General features: G+C 63.2%; 1 protein-coding gene across 6 annotated transcripts in view; it reads right to left on the reverse strand.

The window, feature by feature from the left end:
* Positions 1-1,204: 1,204 nt before the first annotated feature.
* The window catches only part of SLC25A25 (solute carrier family 25 member 25), a 32,922-nt gene continuing 15,628 nt past the window's right edge, over positions 1,205-18,498 (reverse strand). Inside the window, exons 1-11 of one of the 6 annotated variants that reach the window (XM_004613299.2) lie at positions 16,416-17,049; positions 7,816-7,942; positions 7,654-7,741; positions 6,395-6,430; positions 6,129-6,240; positions 4,766-4,924; positions 3,284-3,436; positions 3,058-3,165; positions 2,823-2,990; positions 2,519-2,669; positions 1,205-2,407 (exon numbers count right to left, since the gene is read on the reverse strand). In XM_004613299.2, the coding sequence (XP_004613356.2) occupies positions 2,223-2,407; positions 2,519-2,669; positions 2,823-2,990; positions 3,058-3,165; positions 3,284-3,436; positions 4,766-4,924; positions 6,129-6,240; positions 6,395-6,430; positions 7,654-7,741; positions 7,816-7,942; positions 16,416-16,634 (1,506 nt within the window). In that variant the 5' untranslated portion in view covers positions 16,635-17,049 and the 3' untranslated portion in view covers positions 1,205-2,222. Of the gene's footprint in view, positions 2,408-2,518; positions 2,670-2,822; positions 2,991-3,057; positions 3,166-3,283; positions 3,437-4,765; positions 4,925-6,128; positions 6,241-6,394; positions 6,431-7,653; positions 7,742-7,815; positions 7,943-9,551; positions 9,729-16,415; positions 17,051-18,498 lie in introns of those variants that run through there. The other 5 variants (XM_055124735.1, XM_055124727.1, XM_004613298.2 and 2 more) reach the window with 5 other exon arrangements.

Below are 18,498 nucleotides of genomic sequence, written 5' to 3' on the forward strand. Positions count from 1 at the left end.
CTACTCCTGCCTTTGTGCTTGGGGGTCGGCTCCCAGGGATGGAGCCAGGGCTTCAGGCTGGAAAGCTGGAGGTGCTTGCAGCTTACTCCTGCCTCAGTTTTCCCGTGGGGTCTCTGGAAATGTTTTCCCATCACCACCAGAGGGCGGTAGAGGATGGGAAGCCCCTGCAGGGTGGCGCTAGACCAGGTGCTGCCACCTTGTGGCCAAATCCAGGATTACATTCTGAATCAATTTCCTCAGGGGCTTGACACGCCTGGGGCACGAAGGGGTCTGCCAGGACCCCCTGCTCCCTGGGTCCTGGATCACACCTGGGTCCTGGTCTCCGGGCCCCCGTGCTGCCCACTGTGACCTTGGTCAGCCGCATCCTTTAGTACTTGAAATATCAGGTCGTGTCCACAGGTGTGGCCTCCTGGCCTGGGGAGCAGCAGGGGGAGGCCGGCCCAGGTGGCCCCCGTCCCTCCTCTGCCTCTTGGCGCCCGTTGCCTGCCCTGCCAGGGGCCTCCCGTCTCCCCCACGCTGCGGGGACCAAAGCACAGGCCTCCCTGCCTCCACACCCTGCAGCTAGGGGGCCCCGGGGGAAGCGAGTGGAACCCCAGACTGGGAAGGGCCCCTGAGGATCCCCTCCCCCGCCAGTCTCCCATCTGGTGGACGGGACCCACGGCTCAGAGACCGGCTGCCGTTGGCCCCAGGGCAGTTTCAGGCCTCCTGTGCATCCAGCGCTCCCAGACCCCCCAGGGTGGGTGCCGGACATCCCCCTAAGACCCAGTGCCTGAGGGGAGACCTTCCGGGGGGAGGGGCCCCACAAGCCCCAGGGCGAGCTGGGCGCCCCCTCCCGTTAACCAGCCTCACCCAGGGCGGGGGCTCGGTGCACAGGGAGGCCTTGCACGGGAGGAGCGCCCAGGACTGCAGGCTGCGGTCAGCCAGGGCCCTCCCCAGGCTGCCACTCTGGTCCCATGGGGGTGATGATGGAAGCCACCACGGCCCCCACAGGCAGCCTGGGCGGGGAGGGACCACCACAGTGGCCCGGGGAGGCAGGGACGGGCGACCAAGGATGTCCAGGGCCTCCCCGCGGATGCCATTGAGATCAGGCCCCGAGCATCTCCCCGGCCCTGTGCCCTCTTCATCTGATGCGAGAAACAGGGTCTCCCCTGTGGCCCCCCACAGCCCCGTCCCCAGCCAAGCCCAGACCAGGCCGGCTGCAGGCTGAGTTTTGAAACTTTATTGAAGCTGTTCAAGATCGTTTCCAAGTCTTCATCCGTTTGCACAAATTCCAGTTCTGTTGGGGTTTGCACGCATCACACCCCGCCTCAGTGGGGAGCCCGGGGCCAGCAGGCGGCCAGCAGGGAGGGGGGCTGGCGTCACCCCCACCCAGTGGCGCACACCCCAGGCCTGGTGAACTGCAGACTCGTGCCCCAGGCTGAGGGCCCCACCTCGCCAGCCATGGCTCGACCCTCCCCCTCTTTCCTGCCGGGCCCTGGTGCACGGCCACCCCGAGGCCTTTCTCTGGACAGGCCAGGCCCTGGCCCGTCTCCTTCCTCGCCCCACCCCACAGGTGCTGGGAAGGCGTAATCAAGCACAAACATAAATATGAATAAAAAACGAGCTTGAAAATGACAAGGCTATTAAACAAATCTATAAAAATAGGACGTAACTCTGTTCAAATAAATATGAAATAAATAGGCTCCAAGCAGAGGTCGGCTGCGTGGTGGAATGTGAGGTGGCCCTGGGCCGGGCGGGCCGGAGCCCAGGGTGGTCGTGGCCGCCCGCTCCCCTCCCCCGCAGCGCAGAGCCCGCGCGCTCGGCCAGACTTGCAGAACGAGACTCTTCCTGGCCCCTTGGAATTAAGGCCCTCGCCCCCTTTCTCTTGCCAGGAAGCCTGGCACGGGGCAGCACGCCCTGTCCTCTGCCCCCCTGGCCCCTGCCCGAGCCGGGTCGGGCCGGTCTGTGCTGGGACAGGCCCGGGTGAGGTCCCGGCTCCCAGCAGCCGGGTACCCGGCCACAGCGCCCCACCCGGGTCCCCATCTGCTGCCAAGCTCAGATGAGGGGGTGCATGAAGCCAGCCTGCCCCCTTGCCCGAACAGCCGCGGGGCGGGGCGGGGCGGGGCACAGCGGTCAGGAGGGAAGCGTGGGGGCGCAGGCAAGGGCCGGGCCCCGCGACCCCTTGGCGGCGCGTCGGCGTAGTGTTGGCACATTCACGGGATGCGATGCTCCGGGCCGGCGCGTCACCGCGACTGCACGCCCAGGGTGATCTTCAAGTTCTCGTACACCACATAGCTGATGCTCACGGCCGGGATGACCTTCATGAAGTTGGGGGCCAGCCCCCGGTACAGGCCGAAGGCCCCCTCGGTCCGCAGGATCTGCTTGAAGAGGCTGCTCATGGTCACCTCGGGGGCGCCCTCGATGGAGGCTGTGGAGATGGGTGCCCGTCAGAGCCCTGCCCGCCCCTCCCGGGACCCCCAGGCCAGGTTTGGGACCAGGCGGGGGGTGGGGGAGGGGAGGGGGATGGGGAGGGCCTTACCTTGGGCCTGCATCCGCGTCCTGACCAGGGCCAGAGGGTAGCTGGCCAGCTGGCCACAGGTGCTGGACATGGTGCCGCAGGCCAGCAGCACGAACACGCCCGGGTCGGCGCTGTTGACGGCGTAGCGCTGCAGCCAGGCGTTCTTGAGGGTCTGGGGGGCAGGGCAGGGGTGAGGCCCCACACACCAGCACCGCGTCCCCAGGGGAACCCCGTCACCGGGCGGGGCCAGCTGGAGGCAGACCCCCTTCCCTGACCGCTGAGGATGGGGCGGGGGTCCGGGGAGCCCCCGGGCATGCGCGCTCACCTCGTACACGGCCAGGTCGATGCCCGCGTAGGGGATGATGCCCAGCATGTTGGGCACGTAGCCCTTGTAGAAGGCCGTCACCCCCTCCTTGGCCAGGATCTTTCTGGCGCAGTCCAGCATGCCCGAGTACTGGCCCGTCTTCCGCAGGGCCATCCGCGTCTTCAGGACCTGGCGGGGAGGGAGGGTGAGCGCGGGCCCCGGCCCGTGTCCCCCCGCCCGCGGGCCCGGGCCTCACCTCCATGGGGTAGATGGTGCTCTGGGCGATGGCGCCCGCCAAGGAGCCGGCCACCAGCCGCTCGTGGATCCGCAGCGTCTCCGGGTCACTGCCCACCAGCCGCTTGATCTGCAACGGGGGAGCCTGTGAGCTGCCTCCGCCGGGTCCGGCACCGAGACCAGACCCAGGCACCGGCTCGCACCGGCTTGGGGGTGGGGGGGCGCCCGGCCCGGGGCAGCGGCCTCACCTGCTCGTAGGCCATGAACTTGATGGCCGACTCGGGCGCGATCTTGAGGACGTTGATGCCGTTGCCCCGCCACAGGGACTTGGCGCCGCCCTCGCGGACCATCTGCGTGAAGCCGCCCACGATGCACATGTTGTTGCTGCGGGAGGCGTGGACCTGCGGGAGGGGCGCGTGGGCACAGGGCTGCAGACGGCAGCTGCCCGCTGGCCGCAGGCTCTGTGCAGCCGTGTCAAGACCCACTTCATGGGGGGGGGACGGGGGAGACACACCCACAGGTGCTCAGGGGCTACTCCTGGCTCTGTGCTCACGGGACCACACAGGAGCTGGGCACTGGGACTGGAGCCGGCCGCCCGCAGGGCAGGCGTGTGCCCTCTGTGTGGCCCTTCCTGCCCAAGTGGTTTTTGGCATATATTAAAAAAGCAAAATAGGACAAAGAGCTAATGGAGCAGCTAACGTGCCTGACGAGAGCAGCCAACCTGGGCTCAACCCCCAGCCCCACTGGGAGAGCCCCCCGCGCCCGGAGCCAGGGTGAGCCCGGACACTGCCGGCTGTGGCCCCACGACCATGTAACGGAACAAAAAGGCGGAGTGCCTGGGAGCTGGCTCGGGGCTGGGCACAGGGCCAGTTTGAACCCGGCACTGAGTGGCCTGACACCAGGAGGGGTCGCCGTGGGGTCCCTGGCAGCATCACGCGGATGGCTGGTGGGCGGGGTGCCACTGACCGTGGGGTACTGCTGAGATGGGCCGGGCACCCCTCACTGCCAGTGGGGAAACACCTGGTTCGTGTGGACGCGGCCCCGAGTCTAATCCCCAACACTGCACACGATAAAGGGAGCCCCTTCTCGTGGGACACGTCAGACATGTGCTCAAGCACGAGCACATGAGGAGCATGCGCGATCCGCTCCCAGAATCCCGAACCCACTGCCCAGGGCGGGGTCTCGGGCGCCAGCACCCAGGATGTCTGAAGTCCCCTACAGACAGTCTGTCCTGCACAGGCCAGCCCCGTCTCTTCCCTGGGGGCTGGGGGGAAACGTCACAGTGTGGGCAGGGGGTGGGGGGCGCGCTCGGGTGGGAGTGCCAGTTGGAGCCAGGTGGTGTGACGGGGTGTGGCCCCAAACAAAAGCCTGAAGGTGGAGTAACGGCCCAAGGCCACCCGTGGGGTGGGGAGGACCCAGGCCCCCATTCCCCCCTGAAGCCCTTTTTCGCACGTCCATGGGCTGTTCTGACGTGGGGTGAGTTCATCTCTGCCCCGTGGACGGTCAGTGTCCCCAAAGCCCAGCCCGCAGGGGCATGTCCCAGATGCAGGGAAGGAAGCAGCTTCCCACCCGCCTGCCTGCCCCGGCCTGACCTGCCGGCGCGGTGGCCTTGTGACAGACCCAGTGTGGGTGGCCCGGATAAAATGACATCAGCCTGGAGCTAAAGGTCACCTGGACCTGGATCTAATGTCACCCGCTGACCTGGCGGGGCTACACGGAGCCCCCCGTACCTGCATGAGCACCTTCAGTCTGTCCAGCGGAGCCGTGCAGGTCCTGGACACGGCCCCCGCCCCGCCGCCGGCCACGAGGTGTCTCCACCACATGCCCGTCTGCCTCTCCTCCACCGTGAACTCATCCGGGACCGTCAGGTTCTCGCCCACATCGAAGATCTGCGGGGAGACGACCGAGGTGACCCCGGTGCCAGGCAGGCACCCGGCTCTGGGGGCAGCGGCTGGTCCCGGGGCCGTCCCCGGGGCCCTGCTGGGGGTCCTGAGCACAGCCCGGCCCGGAGCGGGCAGTTACATAACCCTCCTGGGAGCTCCCGCAGGAAGTGCACACGCAGCACTGGGCCACGCTTCGAGCCCAGGGCCAGGTGCCACAGGCCTGAGAGTCGGTCTGGAACTGGATCACACCGGCGGGACAGAAGGTCAGGCCTCGGCAAACACGAGAAGGGGCGATGCTTGCGTCATGCCCCGTCCTGGCAGCAGCCTGGCTGGCAGGCGGCTTGCTGGGTTCCGGGTCCCACCCCTGCCAGCCTGCCACGCCTGCTGGGGCCCGTCGGGAGCCCCCAGGGTGAGACTGGGCACCGCAAGGGTCGGGGCGGAGCACCTCTGAGCCCCGGTCCTGCAGGGACGGGCAGGGTAGGAGCGAGCTGAGGGCTGGAGCCTGCATTTGGCACGGGGCAGCCCAGGGTCAATCCCTGGCGCCACAGGGTCCCTCCTCAAGCACCGCCACTGCCAAACCTCCTCAAAAACCAAAACCAAACAAACAAAACCCCAAACCCCAAGATGCCACCCCCGTGAGCTCTGCAGGGACCCACACGTGGGCCAGGCTCGGGGAGGGCCGGGCGGTACCAAGCATGAGAGATTTCTCTTTCCTGTTCAAGGGAACAGCCCAGGCTGGAGCGATAGCACAGCGGGGAGGGCGTTTGCCTTGCATGCGGCCGACCCGGGTTCAATCCCCAGCATCCCATATGGTCCCCTGAGCACCACCAGGAGTGATTCCTGGGTGCAGAGCCAGGAGTAGCCCCTGTGCATCGCCGGGTGTGACCCAAAAAGCAAAAAAAAAAAAAAAAAAAAAGGGAACAGCCCAATTTTGGGGGGTGGGTTGGGCGACACCCAGTGGTGCTCGGGGAGTCCTCTGGGCTCTGTGCTCAGGGTCCCAGATGCGCTGGACACCAAACCAGGGCCAGTCATGTCCAAGGCCATCGCCGTGAGCCCCGCCTGCTCTATCGCCAGTCCCCGTTCTTCATTTTGTCTTTGGGTGCTGGGGAAGGAACCTGGGGTCTCAGCATGCCTGGCCCGACCAACACAGTATCCCTGCCCACCCCTGGACTCCTGACGGGGAGGGCACGCGCGGGCCCAGAGGGCTCACCGTGGAGTGCTTCCAGTACAGGATGATCTCGGGGATGTTCTCCACGGGGTGCAGGAGGTGGTAGTCGCGCCACTCGTTCCAGTCGATGGTCATCGTGCCGTTCTTGTCCATGCTGCGGGACAGACCGGGCTGCGGTCAGCAGGCGCTGCCCTCCACTGCTGGGAGGGCCTAGTGGCCACCCCCCCGACGGTGCACAGGAACAGAATGCCGGCCCCCCGGGACCCCATGCTGATCAGGTACAGACCAAGGAGGCTGCAGATACTTACTAGGTGACAGGGCCCCAGAAGTGGCCCGTCCGTATTCTGACAGACAGACAAAGGAGGATGCAGAGGAGAGAGGAGAAACAACACGAGTAAGTGCCTGAGCAGCAGTAGGAGAGGCAAGCGCACAGCACGAGGCAGAGCGCCCCCCAGTGGCTGGGGAACACACAGCATAGATACATAGCGCCCCCGGGTGGCCGCGGAGCACACAGCATAGATGTACACAGCGCCCCATGGAGGCCGGGGAGCGTACAGCAGATACACAGCGCCCCAAGGTGGCCAGGGAGCACACAGCATAGATATACACAGCGCCCCCAAGTGGCCGGGGAACACACAGCATAGATACAGAGTCCCTGAGTGGCTGGGGAGTTCACAGCATAGATACACAGCGCCCCCGGGTGGCTGGGGAGCGCACAGCATAGATACACAGTGCCCCGAGTGGCCGGGGAGCACACAGCATAGATACACAGCGCCCCCGAGTGGCTGAGGAGCGCACAGCATAGATACACAGAGCCCCCAAGTGGTTGGGGAGTTCACAGCATAGATACACAGCGCCCCCGGGTGGCTGGGGAGCGCACAGCATAGATAGACAGCGCCCCCGGGTGGCTGGGGAGCGCACAGCATAGATAGACAGAGCCCCCTGAGCAGGGGAACGCAGCATAGGTGTGTGGTGTCCTGCAAGTGGCCCAGAAATGCACAGCATAAGCACGGTCTCCCTCAGTGGCCGGGGAAGCACAGCACGGATACACGGTGCCCCACTCCCAGCAGTCAGGGAGCGCACGGCACAGACACAGAGGCAGCAGTGGAGGGTGCCCCCGACTCCCAGCCGCCAGGGGCCAGCACATCAGTCACGGGCCCCACCACCAGTGGCTTGGGGTCCAGTTTGTTTTCGGGTGGGGGTGCCAGGGAAGGACTCAGGCCCTCCATGCTCACTCCCGAGTCTGGGGCGTGTCAAGGCCCAGTCAGCCTTCGGGCCCAGCTGGGAGTGCCCTGCTGCCGGGCGGCAGGGGCAAGGCTGTGCCAAGTCCGGCTGTCTGCCTGCGGGGGGGATGCCCACCACAGGGTGCTGCTCTTGGGAACCCTCCCTGGGCATCCAGCCGGAAGCAGAGGGCGCTGGTCCCGGGGAGGGGGGCTCGTGCACCCCGTCACCCTGCCCGAAGCTTAAGCCCAGAGAAGTGAGGCTCGCAGGTGAGATCGGAGGCAGCCCAAAGCTGGCCTGTCGCTGCCCGGCTCAGACTGGACTCGGGGCCGCCTCGGACACTCACCTCCTGAGGATCTTCTCCGCCTGCTGCTCGGAAATCTTGACTCCCAGGTCGCGCAGGGACTGCATGATCTCTTGTGCGTCGATCCGCCCTGGAAGGGACAGGGGTGAGCGGGCAGCCAGGCCGGGGAGGCCGGGCGCCGTGGGCCCGAGAGGGGACACTCACCATCGTTCTTTTTGTCCAAACTCTTGAACACCAGCCGGAGCTTCTTCTCGTGGTCCTGGAGGTAGTGGACAAACTCCTCGAAGTCCAGCTGCCCGTCCAGGTCTTTGTCGCCGGCTTGGACAATTTTCTGTTAAGACAGAAGCGAGGCTCGGTCTGCCGGGTGCAGGGCCGCCTTTTCCCGGCCCACCTTCATGACACACCTGTGCAGATCTAGGGCCAGAAGTGGCCCCGGGGCCCAGGACACCGCTCCTGACCCAACCCAGACCTCTCAGGGCTCGCGAGTGTAGGCTGGAGCCCGAGGCCGCGCGGGAGGCCCCACACACCGCGGCCAGCCGCCTCCGCGTGCCAAGTGTTCCCGAGACTGACACGGCTGCCAGGTCAGCTGCCCGGCCCCCTGCGGCACTGTCCAGGGCCAGGCCCCGGCGTTCCCGGTCCCACCAGGAGCCCTGCAGCTGTGCGACACGGGCGGCCCTGCCAACGCCTGCTTGGCAGAAACGCTACCAGGGAGATCTGCAGACAGGAGACGGGGCAGAGCCCAGGGGGACACGTGCTTGAGGGCCAAGCACCCCAACTCTCAGGCGGGCCTCAGAGGCAGAGCCCCAGCCCTGTGCTCACAGGGTGCCCGTCTCCTGCTCTGAAGCTGGTCCTCCACAGAGCACCCCTGCAGCCACTGAGTCCTCCCCAGTGCTCCCCTGAGCAGAGAGGTGACGCGGCTCACCCAAGGTCATGAATCCTGCTACTATAGTTGTGGGGAATCCCCAGGTGGGGAGCACCCCTGAGTCACGACAGCTCGGGACACACCCCAAAACTGGGCTGAGAGGCTTGGGGAGACGCTGCGCCATTCCAGTGTTCTCGGAGATCCCTGCTGGCACCATTCCCCGGCCAAGAATAGGTGACGTCTACTGAGCAGCCCGTTTGGAATTTGTGAGATCGCTGGCACCCCAGCGGGTCTGATCACCACGGTCCTGTGGCCGCCTGCCTCTCTCTCACCTCCTGGTGGGACTCAGGGACTCGGACCCGTCACTTGTCAGGATCCCGAGAACAAAGCATGGTGGGGCCGCGGGGCCCAGGCCGCGCTGTGCTCCTGCTGAGTGGGCCTGGCTGCCACCCTGGGACTCCCAGCACGAGCGGAAGTGGGAGCGCCCCGCCAAGGGGGAGGCGGGGAAGGGGGCGCCCCCACCCACGTGCCTTCCAGGATGGGTGCCCCAAGAAGCTGGCAAGGAGGAGCTCAGTGCCCGCCCCAGGTTCTCAGAGTGTGGGTTCCTGCCTCTCAACTTCAGGGTCCACTGCCTACCACCTTCAGAGGGTGCGCACCCAGCTCCTCCCCACCCACCCCAGCTGGCGGGGCGGGTGTCGAGAGAAGCCCAGGCACCTCCTTAGGGGCGAGCCCCAACGCCGCAGGGGGGCCCTCCATTTTCAAAGAGGAAGGCTTCTGTCACCCCACACCGCCCTCATTCCGCAATGGAGGGTTTCCCCGGCCCCACTCCAGCCGAGAGCCCCCGGGGCCAGCCCGGACCCCGGCTCTGCGAACAGCCCAGGGCAGCTAGGCGGCTCCCCGATTCTTAAATCTGTGCTTCTCCTATTTCACCCCCCTGCCCCCAACGAATCAGGGAAGTTTCCCGAGCTCTGGTCACCCTGGGACGCAGCCACAGCCCTCGTGCCCGCTGGGGCGCAGGACGACACGGGGCCGGGGGCGCCCACATTTCCGACACTCCCTCCCGCCCCGCCGCACGGACCTGCTTCCACTGGCGGTAGGTGGAGACCTCCTGCGAGGGCACCAGCACGCTGAGCTTGAAGATGGACTTCAGCCCGGCCGGCAGCCGCCGGGACTCGAAGCACTGGAACTCGGTCTGCGCCTCCCCGGGCAGCAGCACGTACAGGCACAGGCAGAGCATGCCGGCTGGCTGCGCATGGACGGACTGAGGGACGCGCCCCCGCCGCAGCCTTTCCTTTTACCCCGCCGGGCCCCGCCCCCGCCGCAGCCAGCCAATGGGCGCGGGAGACGGCGCTGGCGCCGCCCACTCCCGGTTAACCCTCGGGGGCCCGGGAGGCTCCACCCCGCCTCGCTCTGGGCCAAACCTGGCGGCCTCGGGCCTTCAGCTGTGTCCACACAAGGCCGGCAGATGGTCACTCCACATCCGTGACGGCTCGCGGCGGGAGGCAGTCCCGCCAGGGAAAGAGATCCACGTGGCGTCCGATGGACGCGGATGGACGGGCAGGGGCTTCCCCGAGTAATCGATCCGGGGTCCCCAGGAAAGCCCGCACGGCCCATTTCAGAAGCCCTAACCGTGAACTGGGGGGTCGGGGATGGGGGGGGGGCAGACCGGGCCGGTTTGGCCTCGGCACCAGCACCGCCTGGTGTAGTGCCGGCTGGCGGGGTGCCCACACTGCCGGGCAGGCCCCTACCCAACATCAAAACAAACTACACAAAAACTAGTGACTGAGGCCCGGGGCCCTGGCTCGGGGGAGTGCTTGCCCTGCACGAGCTCCAGCCGCGGCACTAACGAAAACCCCCAAACACAGGCCCACACTGCATGCGGCTGACCTGGGTCAGAGCCCCGCCAGGAGTGAGCCCTGAACGCGGAGCCGGGGGTAAAGTCAGCACCGCGGGTGCGGCTGCAGACATAACAAACCAAAGAACCCCCAATTCTCAGGTTAGCTGAAATGGACAATGCCGCAGGTCAGTCACACGGCCACAGGGTTGTGTCCCAGAGTGGACCAGCTTCGTAGTGGCACAGAAAGTTCTGGTGGGCGGCTCTGCGGCTGACCACCCCTTCCAGGTGGGCGAGGGCAAACTCCCTCCTGGGAGGTCCTCTCCAAAGCCACCTTTTCCCTCTCTTCGTGCATTCCCCACAGGGCTGGGGCAGGAACCCAGGGGTCTCACATGTGCCTCGGCCCTGGGTGGTCGGCTCTACCCGGGACCTAAGAGGGGGCCCCTGCAGGTCAGTGTGGTCTCCCCGCCCGCCGCCCCCCCACTGCCGTGGAGTACCGCTGCGGAGGAAGCGGCCACGTTACCACGCAACAGCGGAGTCGCCTCACTCGAGCTCCCTCTGCAGCGTGCTACTTCCTAATATAGACGCCTGGGCGCCAGGAGGGGCGAGCACGACGCCCATCTTCCCGGGACCCACAAACGCTCGTCATTCACCCACCAGCTTTCGCGGAAGAATGCTAAAAATGAATTCCAAGCGAACGATGTGGATGCTTACGTAAAAGCTTATGAAACGGATCTTAAATAACTTAGAAGGCATTTCAGTCTGCGTGAGAGAGGCGTGCCGAGGGGCTGGAAAATTGGGTCTTGGGACGCCCAGGGCCCTCAGGCCAGGCCGACTCCAAATCCCGAAACCCCCCCATCAGGAAGGTGCTGCTCGGGGGAGCTACTTTTGCACCCACTTGGCGTCCGCTGTGGGGGCCTGAGGCTCTCTGGGCCGCCCCCTCCTCTCCCAGGGCAGAGGGCCCTGCAGGAAGATGGTCCGAAAAGGGAGCTGCCCTGGACTGCCCTCGGGCAGGCCTGGACAAACAGCCTTGTCCACGGCCACGAAGACCTTACGTAGGCTTGCCCTGCTTTCCTGGAACCCCGGGCCCCACCCTAAGGAGACAAGCGGGCGACCACTGAGCTGCAATCTCGCCCACGGCTCTGATTTTCTGAGGTCTGAACTAGAGTCATCAGGACTTTTTATCCAATTCACCAATCATAGGTTATTATTTTTTGTTTTCGTTTTGGGGACACACCCAGCGTTACTCAGGGCTTACTCCTGGCTCTGCACTCAAGAATCACGCCTGGCGCTGCTTGGGGGACCATATGGGATGCCGGGGATCGAACCCAAGTCGCTGTGTGCAAGGCAAGTGCTCTACCTGCTGTTCTATCTCTCCAGTCCCCTATTACTAGTTTTATTATTTTTTTTTGCTTTAGCCATCTCCCCTTCTCTTATTACATATATGTACACATATAGAGAGAGCGAGAGAGCTTGTTTTTAGCCACTGCTTCTCCCTTCCTCCCTCTCTCTCTCTCTCTCTCACACACACACACACACACTTTGGCTTGAGGGCCACACCTGGCAGTACTCAGGGAACCATAATGGGTGCTGAGGGTCAAACCCAGGTCGGCTACCTTCAAAACCAAGAGCTCTACCACTATACTATCCCTCCAGCTCCCCCTGCCTTATTTTTATGCCCAAAGAAGTTCAGGGCAGGCTGGAAAGATGGTTCAATGGGCAGAGCATCTATGCAGATCATGGTTTGCACGTGAGAGGACCAGGTTCAACACTTGGCAACCAATGAGCACTGGGCTGGGAGTAGCTACCAAATATAGCTAGGTGTGGCCTAAAAGGAAAAAAAAAAAAAGGTTCAGGGGCCAAAGAGAGGCTCAAAGGGCCGGCTGCAGGAAAGCAGGTTTGAGACCGGTACCACACGGTCCCCACCCCGGCAGTGAGTCAGGAACAGCCCCTGAGTGCCAGCAGGTGTGGCCCCCGAACAGAAAGGAACTGTAAGAGCTGATGTTTATAAGTAGGAGCTGACTGAAAGTGGCGGGAGTGCTCCCTTGATAAGCCACTCACAGCTGCGCCTGAGCCGGGAGCAAGCTGCCACCTGTGCCACGGGGCATCGCCTCTCGGGGCTGAGGCGGCCACTGGCTTCAGTGCAAAGTGGCAAATGTGCCCACCGCCGCTCCCCGGAGATGCCGTTTCCTAATCGGACTACACGCGGCAGAGAATTTCATTAGAGAAAAAGGCACCGTCGTTGGCACCTCTGAGCTTTAGAACAGATTCACAGAACGAATCGGAGAGGTTCAAAAACAAGACCAGGAAGTGCAATCGATTCTCTAGTTTTTGTTTTGATTTTTAGGCCAGACCCTGGCAATGCTCAGGGGTTACTCCTGGCTCTGCACTCAGGGATCAGTCCTGGTGTGGCTCAGGGAACCACTGGGGTGCCGGGGATCGAACCCAGGTCGGCCGCATGCAAGGCAAGTGCCTCCCCGCTGGACCGTCTCTCTGATCCCTTTTTCTAAGGGGAAAAAATTTTTATTTTGTGGAGAGGGCCACACTTAGCAGTGCTCAGGGCTTACTTTTGGCTCTGCACGCAGGGATCACTCCTGGAGGGCTTGGGGGACCATGTGGGGTACCAGGTCTCGAACTTGGGCGGGCTGGCTGTGCACAAGACAGATGCCCTTACCTGCTGTACTATCACTCCAGCCATGGGAAATTTTTTTTTTTTTTTTTTTTGCTTTTTGGGTCACACCTGGCGATGCACAAGGGTCACTCCTGGCTCTGCACTCAGGAATTACCCCTGGCGGTGCTCAGGGGACCATATGGGATGCTGGGAATCGAACCCGGGTCGGCCGGGTGCAAGGCAAACGCCCTACCCGCTGTGCTATCACTCCAGCCCCGCCATGGGAAAAAAATTAAGGGAAGATTATTTAGTTGTTCTTAAACGAGGCAATATTTCCTAGGAAAAGCAGAACAGAATCTTCTGGAATAGAGCAAAGCTCTGAAGGTCTGGAAATGTTATGTCTGAGAAATTATTTATTTATTTTTTGGCTATTTGAGTCACACCAGCGATGCTCAGGGCTTATTCCTGGCTCTGCACTCAGGAATCACTCCTAGTGGTGCTCGGGGAACCATATGGGATGCCGGGGATTAAACCTGGGTCGGCTGCGTGCAAGGCAAACTCCCTACCCGCTGTACTATCACTCCGGCCCCATATCTGAGAAATTCTGTGTGTGTTTTATTTGTCAAAAGGTTATTGTGTGAAGGATAATTTTATTTTTCTTTGGGGTCACACCAGCGATGCTCAGGGTTACTCCTGGCTCTGCACTCAGGATTACTCCTGGCAGTGCTTGGGGGACCAAATGGGATGCCGGGGATTGAACCCGGGTCGGCCGCGTGCAAGGCAAACGCCCTCCCCGCTGTGCTATCGCTCCGGCCCCCATGAAGGATAATTTTTAAATGAGGTTTTAACACTTTCATTTTGCATCTGAGTTTGAGTCTCATGGAAAGTCTTCATTGGGCCAACTGCCACTGCCACTTGCTTATTTAGTTAAACCAACCGGCCTACTGAACTGCACACTAATTCAGAACTCCATTTTATCAAGACACTTTGTGGCGGCCGCGCCCGGTGTGGGGGACAGGAGTGCGGGTCCCAGGACCCAGTTTAGAGCTCAGGGGGTGCTCTGCCACTTGAGCCGTGTCCCGGGCCCAAAACTCCAGCTTCTCCCGGGCACTGGGGTTCTTCCCAGTGGAGGCCTAGAGTGAGCAGGAAGGCTTCCTTAGCCGTAGGACTGCAGGCGGCCTGCCCCGTGGGGTCCCCGGGACCCTGCCTTAACCCGAGAGGAGCCAACAGGCCAGGGCCGCACCTCACCCAGAGTCTGGCTCCTGTTACAACATCCACCAAAAACGGCACCCAACCCCGATACCGCCGGAGAGATTTCAGAGCTCAGCTTCCAGGGAAGGCCAGAGCCCGGAGCTAAGAAGGACAGGAAGCTAGACCCCGCCGTGGGAGTGGGAGGCGGCCGGCGCGGCCCGCTCAGGCGTAGCCTGCGCAGAAACGCCCAGCCCTAAGGACTGGCGTGGTCCCGATCTTTCCTGAACACACGCGAGAAATACAAATAGGACAAAGACAAAATCGGGGGCCCGAATTCCATTCTCGGAGGTCACCTAGCTCGGATCCTGCGTTTGCTACTGAGTTTTCTCTGGGTGACCGACCCACAGTACCAGGCCATCCATGTGCCTCTTCTCTTCCCGGGAACGCAGGACAGAGCCTCTGATGCCGCAGAATCTGCTAGTTACTCCCGTTTCACTGCCGTGCACAGTGGCAGTTTCTGTCCTGAGCCCCGGCTCACCTCCGACCTGCCAGCTGCTGCTAGGAGCTTCCGGGGCCTGTCACGGGTTTCGAGCCCCGGGCAGGTGCCTGCTGCCAGCAGGTCGCCCCAAGGAGGAGGAGGGGGGGGCAGTTGGGGAAGGCTCCCGCCCCGCCTGCAGTGACTCAGACCCCAGGGAAGCCTGCAGGAGGCGCGGCCTCAGGGCCCCACCCACTGCAGCCTCATTCGCTGCTCCGGTTGCCATGGCAGCCCGGGACAGCCCTTCCTAAAGCCACCTGCCTACTAGCCTTGGCACCTAGACACACACAATGAGCCAAAGTCGGAGTTAACCCTTCTCTGAAGCTGGGCTCCCCCGGGCTGCAGACTGACCGCGTGGCCGGACGCTGCCTCTGGAACCGACCCAGTTAGAAGGGGACGTGAGAACAGAACAGAGTGGCACCTCTCACAGCGGGCAAAGGGAGAAGCCTGGGAACCACAGTGCCTTCTCGAAACTTTCCATGAGGTCCTGAGGAAGCTTAGTCCCTCCCAGAGCTCCTGCCCCGGAAAAGGGACTCTCTCGGGCGACAGGAACTCCCAACTTCTCCAGATCCACTCTGAAAGTCCGCCCCATCAGAGGGGGCTTCCTTTCACCACGAAACCAAACTGGCAGCTCCACGGCCCCATGCCCTGCCCCGCCCCGCCCTGCGGTCAGCCCACCAGACTCCCTTTTGGGGGGCTCTGCTGGATAGGGACCAGAAGTTCAAGAAAGTCCTGACAAGGGCCGGTCTGCGTCTGGGGAACGAGGCAGCCAACTGTTTAGGTCAAAAGGCAGGGGGAGGGGGAGGGCTTAAAAGGGAGCCCCGGGCATACAGGAAGTGGGTATGTGGACCTCTGAGCTCGCCCGCCCGGAGAGACCAAAGGTGGAGAGGGTCACCCCGGGACGCCCCTCGTGGCCTGCGGGTTCTCCTCCGTGCTGAGCTGGGGGGCTGCAACCCGGGCTCCACCCAGAGACCCTCCCACCTCACGCAGGCACCCTGGACACGGATTCAAGTGCGGCGCTGACGGCCACCTCCATCCAGCCTGTCCTCCACGTGAAGGCCGGGAACCCTGGCCAGAGTCAGAGTGACCAAAGTCTGCGAGGGGGACGCGGTCACTCCCCCGCAGGCAGGGACCGGCTCGGCTAAGGGAAAGCCGGGGGCCAGGCAAGGCGCTCGCCAGGTTAGGGGCGAAATCTGTCTCGCCGGCCCAGCCCCCGGCAGATGACATTGTAGTTTTTCAGCGCCTCAGTTTCCTCACCTATGAGATGGGGGTGCCACCACTTACCTCGGCGCCTGTGCTCACCTGTCACCTCGAGGTAACCTGCACTTGGGGCAGCCTCCGCAGCCCCACAGCCCAGCCTGGTGCTCCCCCTATTCAGACCGCCCTGGAGCAGCGCAGCCCAGGGCACAAGGCCTGACCTTCGGGCTGCAGGACGGCCGCCCTGGCTCCAACTTCGCAGGTTCTCCCTCCTGCCTACGGGGCGGGCTCAGAGGCCCTAAGACGACACACTTGCTCCTTCCTGGGGTCACACAGACGCTCCTCAGGCCAGTCTGCTGCCTTCACCCTTCCGGCCCTAAGCGGTCACACTGAAGTGCTCCTTGCGGGCAATCCAGCTTTTACTGCGGCCAGAGAAGATTCCAGACTGCAGATCTGGGCTTCTCCGTTGCCTGACACTCCTCCCGGGACCCCCGCACCCCAGCGGGCTGGGCCCTGTCCCCCCTCCCTCCCCGCAATCCAGGTCTTTCCAGGAACAAGAGCCGCGACCAGTTACCTTAGGAAACTGCTCTGCGGGTCCGACCACCAGCAGGATGGTGGGCCTCTTTTCTGTGGCCTCAGCCCTTGCGTCCTGTTTCCCCAGAAAGCCCGGCCCTGGCTCTCCCCGCGCCGGGGCGGGGGTGCCGGGGACTTCGTTACCGCGCCCCTCTCGGGAGCCTTGGCACCTGGCCCCGGGGAGAAAGCTGTACAGAAACTGCCACAGCGCCTGCAGCATCGCGGCGGGCTCTGGTCGCCGGTGGTGACTGCTCCCTTGGGAAGGTGACTGCCGCGGCGGGGTCGCGGGCTGCCGGGCGCTCGCATGCAGGGCCCGGCCCCTGCCCTTTCAACTGTGCGAGTGCTGCTGCCGTGCCTGGCCTGACAAGTAGCTCCCTCGAAAAGAGCCCAGCGGGCTGCTGGCGGCCGGGGGCAGCTGGAGCTTCTTCCAGAAAAGCCGGCGCTGCTGCAGGGGAGGAGGGGGGCGGGGAGGAGGCGCTGGGCTCTGGGAGCGAAAGGCCAAGGCCCGCGCCGGGCAGACCTCTTCGGGAGACAGCAGCAAGTGGCGCCCCGATTATCCTGCCGTCCCCGCTCCACTAACAATCCGCTTGCCGGTGAGGACCCAGCATCCAGGCTGCAGCCCCACTGCAGCAGGGCGCGGCCAATCACCTCTGCCGACACTACCAAGTTCATTCTCACAGCCCGCAGCAGCCCTCCAATCACAGGCGGCCGCGCTTCTGCAGGGAGGCGCCCGCGGTAACCCTGGGACCAGCATCCCCAGGCCGCCTGGAATGCTCTTCCAGATGCCACTCGCCACCCCGAGGAACAGCGGGATGGCGTCCCGGGCGGGGCTTCCCCCCCGCACACACAGCCACGCTCTCTCTTGCGCTATCCAACCAGGAGGCCTTTAACCCGTGTCTGGACAGAGGGGCTGTGTCTGTATGGCGGGGCCAGGTCACAGATTGTTCTCTTCCCAGCACCCCGAGCCAGGCAGAGCCCGTGTGTCGGCTGAACCGAGTTACAAAGTCCTGGATCGGCTGGAGGGACAGTCCAGTGGGGAGGTGTTTGCCTTGCACGCAGCCAACCCGGGTTCGATCTCCGGCATCCCATACGGCCCCCTGAACACCACCAGGAGTTATTCCTGAGAACAAAGCCAGGAGTAAATCCTGAGCATCATCAGGTGTTCCCCCCATCCTGCCAAATAAAAATCATGAATACAAAGGAATTATGCTTTAGTTCTTTCTTTTGGGTTTTATTAGCAGGGATCAACTTCTGTCACCCTTCATAGAGGTGACCCTTGAGGGGCTGGAGCAACAGTACAGGAGGCAGAGCATTTGTCTCGCACACGGCAGACTCATGTGCCACTCGTCATCCTATATGTTCGCCTGAACCCTGCCAGGAGCGATTCCTAAGCGCTGCCAGGTGTGGCCCCAAAAAAACCGGGGAGGGGGTGAAGGTGACTTGATACTCTGTCCACTAACTCTTTTTAAAATGTGGGTCTGGGGGCCGGAGCGATAGCACAGCAGGTAGGGCATTCGCCTTGCACACGGTCGACCCGGGTTCGATGGTTCGATCCCCGGCATCCCATATGGTCCCCCAAGCACCGCCAGGAGTAATTCCTGAGTGCAAAGCCAGAAGTAACCCCTGAGCATCGCTGGGTGTGACCCAAAAAGCAAAAAAAAAAAAAAAAAAAAAGTGGGTCTAGAGAGACAGTAGCTGGGTAATGTGCTGGCCTTACACGTGGCCCAGGTTGATCCCTGGCATGATGTTTCCACCCCCAGAACCGCCAGGAGTGACCCCAGAGCACAGACCTGGGAGAAGCCCCTAAGCACTCCTAAGTGTGGCCTTCAAACTAAATATGTTTTTTAAGTTTAATAATAATAATAAAAAAAAAAGCACAAACATCCAAAAAAGTTTAATACGCTGTGTTGGGAAGAGCGTGGGGAAACGCCTCCAAGTGCTGTAAGAGGAAATCAGCACGCAGCCTCTGACACGGCCCCCTACTTCTTGCAGTTTATTCTAGGGCTTTATTTGTGCCCTGGGAAGCATGCATGCACGGGGACCCACAGGCGACCCAACCATCGACAAAGGAGAGCTTCGGTGTC

The sequence above is a fragment of the Sorex araneus genome, chromosome 1 (genome assembly GCF_027595985.1).
Source record: "Sorex araneus isolate mSorAra2 chromosome 1, mSorAra2.pri, whole genome shotgun sequence".
NCBI lineage: Eukaryota > Metazoa > Chordata > Mammalia > Eulipotyphla > Soricidae > Sorex > Sorex araneus.